Source organism: Squalius cephalus (assembly GCF_949319135.1).
Source record: "Squalius cephalus genome assembly, chromosome: 23".
In the NCBI taxonomy this organism is placed as follows: domain Eukaryota; kingdom Metazoa; phylum Chordata; class Actinopteri; order Cypriniformes; family Leuciscidae; genus Squalius; species Squalius cephalus.
In genome coordinates this window covers 972,501-987,291 of record NC_137144.1, presented here as the reverse complement: position 1 = coordinate 987,291, position 14,791 = coordinate 972,501, and the positions used below count along the sequence as shown (strand labels likewise).

At 43.0% G+C, this 14,791-nt stretch overlaps 2 protein-coding genes across 2 annotated transcripts in view; one reads left to right on the top strand and one right to left on the bottom strand.

The window, feature by feature from the left end:
- The window catches only part of LOC307151144 (endonuclease domain-containing 1 protein-like), a 244,755-nt gene that overhangs the window by 34,020 nt on the left and 195,944 nt on the right, over positions 1–14,791 (bottom strand). The gene's annotated exons all lie outside the window — the stretch shown is intronic.
- Positions 1–14,791, top strand: part of ptprbl (protein tyrosine phosphatase receptor type B, like) — a 54,886-nt gene that overhangs the window by 5,999 nt on the left and 34,096 nt on the right. Inside the window, exons 3-7 of the mRNA XM_079859379.1 lie at positions 1,622–3,243; positions 6,747–7,014; positions 11,426–11,689; positions 11,980–12,246; positions 14,624–14,791. The exon at positions 14,624–14,791 is cut by the window's right edge and continues 93 nt beyond it. Coding sequence (XP_079715505.1) covers positions 1,622–3,243; positions 6,747–7,014; positions 11,426–11,689; positions 11,980–12,246; positions 14,624–14,791 — 2,589 coding nt within the window. The remainder of the gene's footprint in view (positions 1–1,621; positions 3,244–6,746; positions 7,015–11,425; positions 11,690–11,979; positions 12,247–14,623) is intronic.

The following is a 14,791-nucleotide window of genomic DNA, read 5'->3' as shown; positions in this document are numbered from 1 at the left end:
GACTAGGCTATGTTCCTATGGTCCCCACTAATGTGGCTAGATATATTGTGCTGCAGGCCTTCTGACCTCCTCCTTTTCAAAATTCGGACCAGGAAAATAATAACCTGCTGTGCCCAGTCAGGGTGCTAGATGCTTACGTCCACAGAGCTGCCCTGTGTTGTAAATCTGAACAGTTGTTGGTTTGTTTTGGTCCCCCTAACAAAGGGTCCCCAGCATCAAAGCAGAGAATGAGCAAATGGGTGGTCGAGGCTATCTCACTTGCTTATGAGTCGGTTGCACAGCCTTCATCTATGGCATCCTGGCCAAATTTGCCCATTGGCCCCTTCCATCATGGCCTCCTAATCATCCCCATATACTGATTGGCTTCATCACTGTCTCCTCTCCACCAGTAAGCTGGTGTGTGGTGGGCGTTCTGGCGCAATATGGCTGCTGTCGCATCATCCAAGTGGATGCTGCACATTGGTGGTGGTTGAGGAGATTCCCCCTTTCATGTAAAAGCGCTTTGAGTACCTAGAAAAGCGCTATATAAATGTAATGAATTATTATTATTATTATTATTATTATTATTATTATGGCTGTCTGATCCCACTCTACTAGGAGTATGGCGGCCTCCAAGGCCCTTATTTCACGAGTTGCCCTCCAAGATGTCTGTGATTCTAAGGTTCTACTCTTTGAACCTTGACTCTACACCAGGGTCCCAGGTGCTCTCGTCCTAGTGCTGCTCTTCTCGATTTCACACAGGACAGACACTTCTCGCTATGGTGCCGTTGGTATAAACGTTCCCTCAGTGTCAATCGACACACCATTGGACTGATTTCACACCATTGGACTGATTTCACAATGTGCTTCAAGACGTCATCAAGCAAAGCATTCCCACAGCGTCAATCGATGCAGCGCCTCTTTCCCTCTTCAGGGAACCGAGGTCATAGTCGTAACCGAGGCGTTTTTTTTTTTCATGATTCTGACTTGCTGGATTTCATGAAGGGTTGTTTCCACTACAGAATAAAACATTTTAAAAGATAATTGTGACTTTTTATTCCACAATTTCGAGTTTACATCTCACAATTCTGACTTTATTTCTCACAATTCTGACTTTATAACACTCAATTGTGACTTTATGTCATGCAATTCTGACTATATAACACGTAATTGCAACTTTATATCACGTAATTCATGCAATTCTGACTTTATAACACTCAATTGTGACTTTGTGTCATGCAATTCTGACTATATAACACGCAATTGCAACTTTATATCACGTAATTCATGCAATTCTGACTTTATAACACGCAATTGCGACTTTATATCATTCAATTCTGACTTTATTTCTCCCAATTGTGTGTTATAAAGTCAGAATTGTGAGATGTAAACTTGCAATTGTGAGAACAAAAGTCAGAATTGTGAGATAAAAAGTCACAATTACTTTTTTATTTTTGATTCTAAAGCGGAAACAAGCCTCCATTGGTTTTGCACCATTATAGACGACTCAAGAAAAAAGATCTCTTAAAATGCACAACAGCTGTTAATTAAGGAATTACCATTTGGTGCCCATCAACTTCATTATGGTTTATGTTTGAAAAACACATGCTGCATAATGCTAACATCAATCTCTTTCCATCAGGCCCATCCACAGTTTCAACAGTGAAATCCACAGGGGAAATCACCACTCGGACAGTCCCTGTCATGACCCAGCACACCATCAGAAGCAGAACAAAACGGACTGCCACCACTGGTCTGGGTGATCTGACGGCATTTACATCAGAAACTGACCTTAAGGAGAACTACACTCAAATGCTGGAGACAGAATCACCCTACGACAGCACCGATATGTCCTCCACCGCTCTGATGGTGACCAGGACCCTTCATGTACCTCAGAATATCACCCAGAACAGGCTTCACGTGAGCTCAGATGTATCGGAGCAGACCCATAACCCTCCGATATCTCAGGAAGGGTTCACGCTCTCCACAACAGATGCTGAGTCTTCAGTTTCCTTCGATGCAAGCACTGAAGCTCAGACCGCTTTAGATTCTCACACAGGACCGTCGGACGGTAACAGCATCCGCACTGAAGTAGATCACGCATCGACTGAGAGCTCAACCAGTACTTTAACAGTGTCAAACACAGATGGTGCATTGACAAATGCCACAACCAGACGCTCAAAGATCATCAAAGATATTCAGACAATGTTGCCATTCAAAACCAGAACGACCCGAGCAATTACTGAAGTTATTACCAGTGCGGACACTAGATCTGCTCCAAATTCAGCCACCAGTTCTGCTAGAGCTAGAGCAAGAGACACGACCTCCCAGACGGCCCCATACACATCTACACCTGCCCTGGACACTGACACACTCACATCAGCGACTGCAACTACTACTACAGCTGTAGAAATTAGCACATTTCCCACGGTCATCATCAGTACAGCTTCTCCCAGCACCACAGCATCACCTCGTCCAGTGTCTGCAGTCACTCCTCCAGCATCTACAGTCACTCCTACAGCTACAGTCACTTCTACAGTGTCAACAGCCACTCCTACAGCTACAGTCACTCCTACAGCTACAGTCACTTCTACAGTGTCTACAGTCACTCCTCCAGCATCTAAAGTCACTCCTACAGCCTCTAAAGTCACTACTCCAGCATCTAAAGTCACTACTCCAGCATCTAAAGTCACTACTCCAGCATCTACAGTGACTCCTACAGAGTCTACAGTCACACCTACAGCGTCCACATTCACTCCTCCAGCGTCTACAGTCACTCATACAGCATCTACAGTCACTCCTACAGCGTCTACAGTCACACCTACAGCGTCTACAGTCACTACTCCAGCATCTAAAGTCACTACTCCAGCATCTGAAGTCACTACTCCAGCGTCTACAGTGACTCCTCCAGCGTCTACAATGACTCCTATATCATCTACAGTCACACCTACAGCGTCCACATTCACTCCTCCAGCGTCTACAGTCACTCATACAGCATCTACAGTCACTCCTACAGCGTCTACAGTCACACCTACAGAGTCTGCAGTCACTCATACAGCATCTACAGTCACTCCTACAGCGTCTACAGTCACACCTACAGAGTCTACAGTCACTACTCCAGCGTCTAAAGTCACTACTCCAGCGTTTACAGTGACTCCTACAGCATCTACAGTCACTCCTACTGCGTCTACAGTCACTCCTAAAGCGTCCACATTCACTCCTCCAGTGTCTACAGTCACTCATACAGCGCCCTCCACATCAACGGTGAGCAGTGACTCTCACTCATCTGCCTATAGTCCTGTTTTGTGTTTGCAAACAGCGATGACTTTTTGTGGGCGGAGCCTACTTGGTGGCAGAAAATGACAGTTCTGCAGTAGCAGTCTGTGGAAGCCACGGAATAAAATAATAAACAGATTTTTATCTTTAAACAGAATAAAACATTAAAAAGATAATTGCGACTTTTTAATCTCAGAATTGTCAGATATAAAATCAGAATTGCGAGAAATATACTCGTAATTCAGACTTTTTTTCTTGTAATTGGGACTTTATAACACGCAATTGTGACTTTAAATCATGCAATTCTGAGATAAAAAGTCACAATTATTACATTTTTTTCATTTTTATTCTGTGGCGGAAACAAGCTTCCATAGAAAACAGCTGTTTTACATTGTCATAATATTTAACAATATTATTATTATTATTATTGTTATTATTTTTAATCAAATAAATGCAGCCTTGGTGAGCAGAAGAGACTTATTTTAAAAACATTAAAAATCTTACTGATCCCAAACTTTTGAACAGCAGTGTAGCTTCAATAGAAAACCTTTCGAGGTGCCGATGTAATTGGGATCACTTCAGGGAGCCCTATCATCTTCGAGTGTATACAGAACGAGCCAATGCACATTGGTGCACGAGATTTGCATCTCGCGTCCCGCCCTGCAGCACGGGTATAAATATGGAAGCGGATGCACGCACCTTATTGTTACAGAGACCAGCAGAAGGGAAAGGCTGTCTCCAAGCAGAGGATGGCCCTCTGGATAGTGAATGCCATCGCCTTGGCGTACCAGACCCAAGGCGTGCCTTGCCCGCTCGAGTTGAGAGCCCACTCCAGCTCCAGAGTTGAGAGCTGTGGGCAGGGCGACACCCAACATGTTCGTTAGATTCTATAGCCTACGTGTAGAGCCGGTCTCTTCCCGTGTGTTCGCCTCAAGTAGCGAGTAACACTGAAGTACTCGGTCTAGTGTCGGCTTGCTGCGCCACTCCCCTCCACATGGAGCAGATATGTGCGCTTATTTGCTCCAGTCTGATTCCCCACTTAGGCGAACCCTCCACACCCCGAGTTCCTCCACACCCCTCAGCTGTCAGACGTGGCAGAGCGTCCGACGCCAGGCCTAATACTCGTATGCATTGGTGGAACCTTTGCTTGGCTGGGTCCCATATGTTGTGATCCCTGCGGCTATCTCATATGTGTATTCTACCACGGTACGGCTCCCTGCAGTGAGCCCGTGTCTTTCCCTTCACAGAGTCCGCTCTGCCGTCACTGTCCGGTGTTGTCTCCCCCTACTCAGTCTGGAGCAACACCAGTGACATTCCATATGTTGTACTGCCCCGATCGGCCAGTCCATATGTGTAACTCCCACATGTTACCTCCCTACGGGCAGGATGTGGCTTCCGCAGCTTTCCTCTCCCCCGGAAAGGGCACGCTTTCCCAGTGTTATCCAAGAGTTGTACTGTATGGGTTATATGGAACAACAGTATGTACTCTCACTAGGTATGTCTTCAGCCCCAGATAATTGGGGGTCTGAGAGACTTACGTAGGGCGCTGGAGGTGGCAGCAACCATGGCGTTTTCCATAGGGATTCCAATTACGTTGGCACGTCGACGTAACGTCAAACGTGACCGACTGAAAGGGAACGTCTCGGTTACTTATGTAACCCTCGTTCCCTGAAGGAGGGAACGGATATGTTACGTCCTGTCGCCATGATTGCTGTACCATCGCAAATTGGCCGAACACCCTCGGCTCCTCAGCGTAAAACAAAGGTGTGTGCATCCGTGCTGTATTTATACCCGCACGTGAGATGCAAATCTCACACACAAATGTGCATTGGCTCGTTCTGTATACACTTGAAGATGATAGGGCTCCCTGAAGTGATCCCAATTACGTCGACGTAACGTCTCTGTTCCCTCCTTCAGGATGTGGGTTACATACGTAACCGAAACTGCAGGAAAATCAGTGCTGCCGTTCACATCAATCAAAACATTTAGAAATAAATTCAAGGTTTACACTCAGGGATGTAGTGGAGGCTAAACGCACGTAAACGCCGTTTACGCACCTCCCAAAATTCGGAAATAGCGTTTGCCCACCTCCAAAGTGCGTTTATCCACCTCTACATTGCGTTTATCCACCTCTAAATTGCACGTTATTTGAGCGGACTTTGCTTTTCCAGTGCGTGATCGCCGATCGGTACATGATTCGAGCATTTGGGCCGTTAACGACAGAGCAGAACATTGAGCAGAGAGCGCAGCGCGCCGACACACACACACACGCGCGCGCGGAACAAAGAGAACGGCGCACACACGTAGCAGAAAACACACGCTCGTGAAGTTACTAAACAAGCTGCGCGAGAATGAAACTTGATCGCAGCCGCAACAGGAAATCATTAAAACGATGCAAAAAATTTTTTTTTATTTTTTTATTCATTACAGGCAGCTGGTTTAATGTAGGGAGCATGTCGAAACCCAACTGTACAAGACATTCAGAGGGAATCAAGCCTGCACCAGGTTAAAGGGATAGTTCACCCAAAAATGAAAATTCTGTCATCATTTACTCTCCCTCAAGTTGTTCCAAACCTGTATGAGTTTCTTTCTTCTGCTGAACACAAAAGAAGATATTTTGAAGAAAGTCGGTAACCAAACGACTGATGGACTCCATTGACTTCCATAGTAGGAAAAAAAAAATACTATGGATGTCAATGGGGACCAGCAACTGTTTAATTACCAACCTTCTTTAAAATATCTTCTTTTGTGTTCAGCAGAAGAAAGGAAATCATACAGGTTTGGAACAACTTGAGGAAGAGTAAATGATGACAGAAATTTCATTTTTGGGTGAACTATCCCTTTAAAGACTTTTCCCTCTACAGGGAAACACTGATCCACATTTTTCTGATAGACCAAACAACTAATCAATTAATTGAGGAAATATTCAACAGATTAATCGACTATGAAAATAATCCCAAGTCCCTAATCATTATGCAAGTGCATTGCATTGGAAGCCCTGGATATAAGCCTCCCTCTCGATCTCTCTTAAATATTTTTGTTTTCTCTGTTTTTTCATTTAGTAAACTTTATAGATTTCAACCATATTATTCCTTTTTGAGTCTCTTTAACAAGAACTTAGATTAATGTATGAATTGAAAAAGTGATTGTGTGACCTATGATGAGGAAACAACCAGTGATACCCTTGGTAGTACCATCAAATGATAGCCTATAGCGATGTCATCAGGACACACATACACCGGTAGGCAGTGGCCCACCTTACCGGGTGACCACGTCGTGGTCCACCAGAATTTATAGTTTACCCACCTCTTTTTTTACCACTACACCACTGTTTACACTTCATCAGTTCATGCGTTCCCTGGGAATCGAACCCATGGCATTTCTTGCACAACGCTCTTCTGTTTGAGCTCCAGCAATATTATCAAGATCATCGTAGTACTAGTAAATATCAGTTTCTCTTTAACGTTCTGCTGTATGTTTGTTGATTGCAGCTTGAAACGGCGGAGGCCGTCAGGTGTCTGGTGAACGTAACCGCAGCCAGTATTCATATGGATTATTGTGTAATCAATTTCACATCACCTGGAAAATCCTGCAGCTTCATCATGACGAATGCTTCTCACTTCACAAGCTGTTCTGAAGACACGGAGAGACCCCACCGTTACACATGCCGGAGAGTGGGTCTGATTCCCGGTGAGACCTATGTGTTTGAGATCATTTCCGAGACGGACGGCGCTCGCTTAAACATCACAGTTCAAACCGGTAAGACCCGCACATTCCTTCAGAGCTGTAGTGAATCAGAAGGTGCCTGTGTGTGAACAGAAGTGTTTTGAAGTGTCTCTTCAGTGATTAATGTTTGACATTGATCCGGTGGAACACATTGTTCTGACAGATGTGATGAAGCTCCTGCGTTCACACAGTGCCTGTGAGCGTCTGTAGACGTGCGGTCTTTAAGCGTTTGGCACTGGCGCAGAACAGTGTGTTCTCTCTCTCTGACTCCAGTTTCCTCACTCAAGGCATGTTTAGCTGCAAAGACGATAACAGAAAGGAACCCTTTTCTCTCCTGTGAGTTTTTCTCTGAACAGATATTATTATGCGTGAACTTTTCCGTTTACGGTAAGAGCAGCGGTCATTAAGAAGAGAAGCGTGGTGTGGGTTAAAGTTACTCAAAACGTAATCAGTTACCGTACTAATGTTTTCTAGATTGAAACTCCTCGTAATAGTTTCAACATTCCTCATAGTACAGATTATACTGTAGTATATTATAGTACATTTTCAGGATTTTCAGCCACATTTCAGATTTCCTCATGCAGGCATTTTTTTTTTATAATTGTCTGTCAGTATCTCACATTGAGTAGAAGATTTTTTTGTCTATTCCTCTATATATAGCGGATATAGACTATATATAATTTATAGTCATAAATTAGGTGTCATTCGATATTCAAACAATTCAAACAATTTTAGTTCAAATCATTTTGTAAAATATATATTTTGTATAAAATAAAAAGTTCAGTACATCTGCTTAACAGTGGACCTAGACGTCTATAACCTGTGTATCCTTACATTTTTTGAAGCTTCACTTTCATCAGCTCTAGGTCTGTTTTCCAAAGCCTTCATGAACCACAAGCGTTTCACTTCAGATCTGTTCTCAGAAGGGCTGGGGACAGTGAACAGATGAACTGTGTTTACTGGAGGGGTTTCTGTCATCTACGGCCCACTTAGATGGAGTTCTGGACCCGTATTCATCAAGCCTCTGAGAATTACTCACAAAAACACTGCTAAGAATTGACTTAAGAGTATAAAAAAACTTGTCTCAAAGCTGCGCTTAAAAGTAAGTTATCAAGCATCTCAGTCATAATTTAAGTGAAGTGTAGGACTGAATCTTAAGTGTCAGTCTTAGAGATAATTCCCGACACTTTGCTGTGCCACAAACAGGATTTTGGAAGACGACACTGGCGTGTACCAATCACTGAATAGATTTCCTTATTTAAGAATGTTCTCAGATAAATTCACATTGAATGGTGTAACTCCTAAGAGGAGTTTACACACATTTGACAATAAATAATTTTCAAGAGAATACATTATGATATACCAACCCAATCTCATGAATGCATCTCTATAGCACACATTGTGTTTACCATGCAATTTATACGCGAACATGAGTTTTTACGTTCATATCTACGTTTTTGTGGAACTGACTTTAAAAAAAGTTATGAACAATCTAAAAAAATTGATGACTAACTTGTAAGACGAGTCTTAGCGGTTAATGCAACCGGCCCCTGGACTTTAACGTGTCCATTCAGGACCCTTCATTTCTGTCTTTTCGTCTGATTCCTCTCTGGATCTGCGTGACGTTTGGACGTCGGAACTGAGGCTTAACAACTCGACCTTTGACTCGATCTGTCCAGGACACATTGTTCCAGAAGTCCTGCCTCTTCCTCCTGTCCTCCTGTGGAGACGGGATTAGCTTCCTTCCACACATTAACACCGACTGTAGCTAGAACTTCTGAGGGTCCCTGCAGGCTCTCGGAGGGGATTTAGGGAAGAGCTTCCATAACAGTCATTGTCAAAAAACAACGAAACTTAGTTCTTCCTTCTGAGACGATCCAGCTTATGTTTTGAGATCTTTGAGATCTTGGCATGATGGACCTATGAACTTCAGTGCTTCTGAACTAGACTGATTTATTAAGGTTTATATAATGTGTGGAATGTCGTAATCACACTTGATTCCACTAATTTGTGCACCTCATTGTAATTCTATAAAGGGGTGTACAAATTTAATTTGATTTATTTCGATGGTCCCACTTTAGACATTCTACTAACTACAAGTAACTTTGCAACTACATGTCAACTAACTTTCATTATTATGCAACTACATGTTAAGTAACTCTCGTTAGAGTATTATTAGACTGCTTGGTTTAGGTTAGTATAATACATTGACATGTTGTTCCAAAGTTACTTATAGACAGTAGAATCTCTAAGAGGACTATCAAAATAAAGTGTTACCCTTTTTTCAAACTGGTCTCACTTCAAACTAGTTATAATTTGTCAGTTTGAAAAATCCTTTACTCCTATTACACTCAGATGAATCAATTAATCAGTCAACCATCATGCTTTCAAAACTAACTGACACCTAATCACGTTCCAGTCAAGCCTGACCCCTGACCCCTGACCTCTGACCCCATGTCTGATGACTGTAATCTGAGCCAACTCATGATTAGAGTGAACGTCCTGCTTTGTGCTCTTTTTCATACAGTGAGAGCCAATAGGAACTGAGTCTGTCATTCTTATATTCTTAGTCATCTGAAGCCACTCAACGACTTCCCTGTGTCTGTTGCACTAAGATCATGCGTGAGGCTGGTGTGTCTGGGGTGTGGAGTGTTACTGCTCTATGAAATATAAGTCAAATTTGACTACAAATGAGCTTAACTTTTTACAAGCTGTGACTGTAGCTTTTTCAGACAGGGACAAAGGCTTCTAGAGCTGGGTGTCCTTGTCCTTAGCCAATATGATGAGGCAACGTTTGCTCATTTTGCACACCGTAACGTATAGCTGAAGCATACAATGACTGCAGTTCCCAGTCATAAATCAAGCCTGTTGTGGCTTTACTGTTCACTGTATTATTTGTAATAGTGCTTTTGCTCTTTCCTGTGTGTGTTGAGTGTCACTGCGGTGTGTATGGTGTCTGAGAACAGCACATATCAGTTCACTAACAGCCTTGATTGGTCAAACTGATGGAGGAAATGGTAGTAAACCACTCAGATTCAGATTCATTGTCTAAATTAACAAACTTAACAAGTCACTTTTTTAATGTTTTTACTGCACACAGTTATATAATTCCTGCTGTGATTTACGTGCTCTCAGTTTACGCCGGTACAGTGGTGATGTTCCACAGGACACAGAAACACACTTTTACTCCTAACCAAAGGCCATCAGCTCTTTTATCGCTTTTTCCAGGATATTTTCAGCTCGCCTCCTCCCTTCCTGCTTTACCAGACGACCCGCCTGCATATCCTGCCGTTTACTGCCCATTATTACCCATGATGCACACACACACACACACACACTCACACTCACACTCACACTCTCTCACACACACACACACACACACACACACACGCACACACACACACACACACACACACACACACACACACACACACACACAGACACACACACAGACACAGACACACACAGTCATCATTTACGCACCCTCATGTGGTTCACAACTCTTGTACTGTTTCTCAAACAAAGCTTCATGACTCCTGGCCATTGCCCGTTGTGCTAAACGTCTCCCTTTGTTTTCCACAGAAGAATGAAAGTCATACGGGGTTTTAATGACATGACGGTCAGGAAAATATGACAGAATTTAAATAGTTTTCACCCCATGAAACACCTGATAACTGTGAACATAGGCGTGAAAATGCACTACTCAAACTTAAATGGTTGTAATTCATGAAAGCTTTAAATACAGACCTATGGTCTCCTTTTTCAATTAAATGATTGCACTATATTTTAGCTTGATAATGTTTTATTTAAAACATCCTGGATCCCGTTATGTTTTATTTTTTATTTAATATTTTGCTGTACTAAATAGTTTTATGGTACTAAATTAATTTTATGCAGTAGTTATAGCCAATTATTCAGTTTTTGAGCATGGACCTGAAAATAAAATGTCCAGGTTCTGGTTGTCATGCTCGATTGCAGAACACACGGTAAAGAAGAAGCATAGTTTCAGAAAGTCTTTAATAATCCACACGAGTCAACTCCCATACAGGCTCAGGCATTAATGAGGCCGGTAAACACAGAAAACACAGAAGACACAGAAACCTACCGTTATATACTGATGATGAACACAGCCGAACAGAATAACCAAGATGACAAATGAGTGGCAGGAACAGAACAAAGGAAGACAGGAATCAATGAAGACTAACTTCTGTGAGAGTCTGTGAATGAAAGTGGAACTAAGATCATTGACTCTCTTGTCGTTCCTGTAGATCCTGCTCCTGTCACATCACTGACTCTCTTGTCGTTCCTGTAGATCCTGCTCCTGTCACATCATTGACTCTCTTGTCGTTCCTGTAGATCCTGCTCCCGTCACATCATTGACTCTCTTGTCGTTCCTGTAGATCCTGCTCCTGTCACATCATTGACTCTCTTGTCGTTCCTGTAGATCCTGCTCCCGTCACATCACTGACTCTGCGGAGCAACGGCAGTCAGGACTCTCTCGAAGCCGTCTGGACTCCTGCAGTCGGACACATGGAGTCCTACCAGCTGTCTCTGTCTCGCTCCGGCTCCTCTGAACAGGCCCTCATCCTTCCTCCAAACGCTTCTCACTGGCTCTTCAGCGGCTTGACACCCGGACACGTTTATCAGGTGTCGGTGAAGACGAAGAGTGGAGAACTAACAGCTGAGAGCTGGACGACTGGAAGAACAGGCAAGAAATATGACGAAAAACATGAGCTGTGCATCGCAAACCATTTAAGACCACTTACCACTATAGATACTGCATGACATATGCATATATGAATAACAAGTGATTCATTTCCTTGTCAACTAACAGGAAACATTTTGTAATGGCTAAGATGAAACGTTCTGATAACCTTATTATCTCCCGTGTTATCTGAGAGCCAGTGGTTGGTAGACAGAAATAAACGGATACTCTCTCTCTGTGTGTGTGTGTGTGTGTATGTATGTATGTGTGTGTGTGTGTGTGTTGCTCATCAGCTCCAGGATGGGCGGCTCATCTGAAGCTGGAGGCCCTGAATGAGAAGGTCCTGCGCTTGTCCTGGTCTCCTCCTGACGGCGGCTGGGATGTCTACCGGATCCTGCTGTTCAACGGCTCGTCTGTGCTGGCGAACCGCACCGCTGACAGGAGTGTGCTGGAGCTCAGCTTCACCAACTGGACTCTGGTTCCCGGCCGGCTGTACCGGGCGTCCGTCAGCGTGGAGAGCGGAGGTCTGAGCTCGACCGCAGACTGCCACGGGAGAGTAGGTGTGTGACTGATTCAACCACTGCCCTGAAACTGCACTAGCCAACAGGGGCCTAAAGAAGTGTAGTAGTTCTTCCCATTCTTCAGTCGAAAAGAAATTAATGTTTTTGAGGAAAACATTCCAGGATGTTCCTCCATATAGTGTCTTCAATGGGGTCCAACGGGTCGAAGATCCAAATGTGAGTTTCAGTGCAGCTTCAAAGTCTCAACAAGATCCAGCCGAGGAATAAGAGTCTTATCTAGACAAACCAGCGGACATTTTAGAACAAAAATAAACATTTATATACTTTTAACCACTAATGCTCGTCTTCACTAGCTGTGATGATCCACGCATTACGTAATCACGTTGAAAGGTCACACGTGTTCCGGTTAAAAAAAGTCTAAATTTCTCCTCCAACTTCAGAATCGTCCAACATCGTTGTTTTACCTTTTATTTTATTTTTTGTAGATGGCATTTGACTTTGTCTTTGCACGTTCGCTTTGTAAATACTTGGTCTGTGCTTCCCTCTACATCATGCGTGACCTTTCAACGTGATTACGTAATGCGCAAGTCCACTATTTGGAGAAAAATCCTGGAATGAAAACCTTAATTTCTTCTCGACTGAAGGAGGAAAGACATGAACATCTTGGATGACGAGGGGGAAAGTAAATAATCAGGAAACTTTAATTCTGAAGTGAACTAATCCTTTAACACACTTCTAAAAAGTAAACTGAATACGGCTCTTTTGAAGAGTGAATTCAAGCCCAAAATTTGGGCTGGTCTATGAACACACAATGCTCATTTTTGTAATTGAATCCTAGACTTACTGAACATGCTGAACAGATTCACTCATATATAACTGTATCATAATGAACAGAGCCCGTATCTAGAGACCAGGGGTGTGTTTCCCATACACTGCCGTAACTCGCCGCTTCACTACCATAGTACGATGCATCGTTGAAGAAATCATCTAGCTAGTCACGACTGTTTCCCAAAATCATACTGTCACAACAGTATGTCATTCAACCACGTTGGTTATGATGTCACACACGGGGTGGGTTATAATAAGTAAGGGATAATCCACGGCTAGCCATGCATTAAAGGATTTTAATGCACGACGTAGAGGCGAAGAACCACCCGACGCGAAGCGGAGGGTGGTTGCCTCTACGAAGTGCATTTAAATTCTTTAATGCATGGCTAGCCGTGGATTATCCCGCTTATACCTTGGTTATTTGCCAATTTAAAAATAAGTTAAAGCTGTAACTGATGTTTACAGTGTAATTTTTTAACAGACGTGTAAAAATGACGATTATTTCTTAAGTTCTTGCACTCCGTCCGCTTTAAATAAAGTAGAGCCATCGGATTGCTTTTATTTGAATGAATTCACATTTATTTAAATTAATTATTAAAAGAGAGAGACAGAGAACTGAAGGAGAAGGAACAGAGAGAGAGAGAGAGATGCGTGCGCGAGTTACCTGTGTGCGTCGATCTCTTCTTTAAAGTCTAGCAGCTACAGTCCCCTCGTTGCTTAAGCATATAGCTAACTTAATGATTCTTTAATGGATTTATTACAATTATTTATGAATGACAGGCAACACTGATACAAATTAAACGATATTCAAAAATCATCCATTTAGCCTACCTAAACGTTTTCATATGCGTCTCTCACTCTGCTTGCAAGTGTATCTGTGTCACTATGGTTACCAATGTAGCGGATTAATTTCGAACTGTAATCAAACTGACTGGAACTACCTGTGCATTAAACGGTTTTACTGCACACCTTCCAGCCAATCAGAATCGAGTATTTAAACAGCCCATGGTATAACTACTTTTAATGAATCTGTTAGAGATCGAATTAATGCTTGATGTTTTGCTATAAATTACGGACATGTCATCTGAGGAATATTTCTCATTTTTCTCAGTTATTTAGCTTTATTTCCAGATTCAGTTATAGACTCGTTCTTACGTACTAGAGCTCGTTCACACATGCGCACTCTTCAATAACGGTGCTTTAAATCTTTTGACAAACTAAAAGACGTAAATTACATTTGTATGTATTCTAAATAAAAGATACAGATTGTACAGAATGACAGCTTGCTTATTTTGCTCAAGATCAGGATTTATTGAGTCCACATGTCATGAAAACAAGAACCTCTGCTTCTAACCACAGGTCGAGAGCTGTCGCTCCAAACACACAACTCTGCGATGCTGTTTGCGCATGTTCGTTAGAACTATGGTTTTGGGAAACACCGACTCGTTGAACTATCCTGATAACGATGGAAATTGCAATTGATGGAACCATAGATGTCTAGCGATACTTTCGGGAAACTCAGCCCAGAATGATCAGACCTGAGAGTGACCGTAGATTGTGAAGTATCTCTGTGTTCCTCTCTGTTGAGCTCCCCGGCCCGTTCAGTCGCTGAATCTCCGCCACAGCAGCGAGACGTCTCTGAGCGTCGTGTGGACCCGTCCTGTGGGCGAGTGGGACGACTACACCGTCCTGCTGAGGGACGGAGACTCGACTGTGGACAGAAGGACGTTAGATCGAGAGGTGCAGCAGTGCAGCT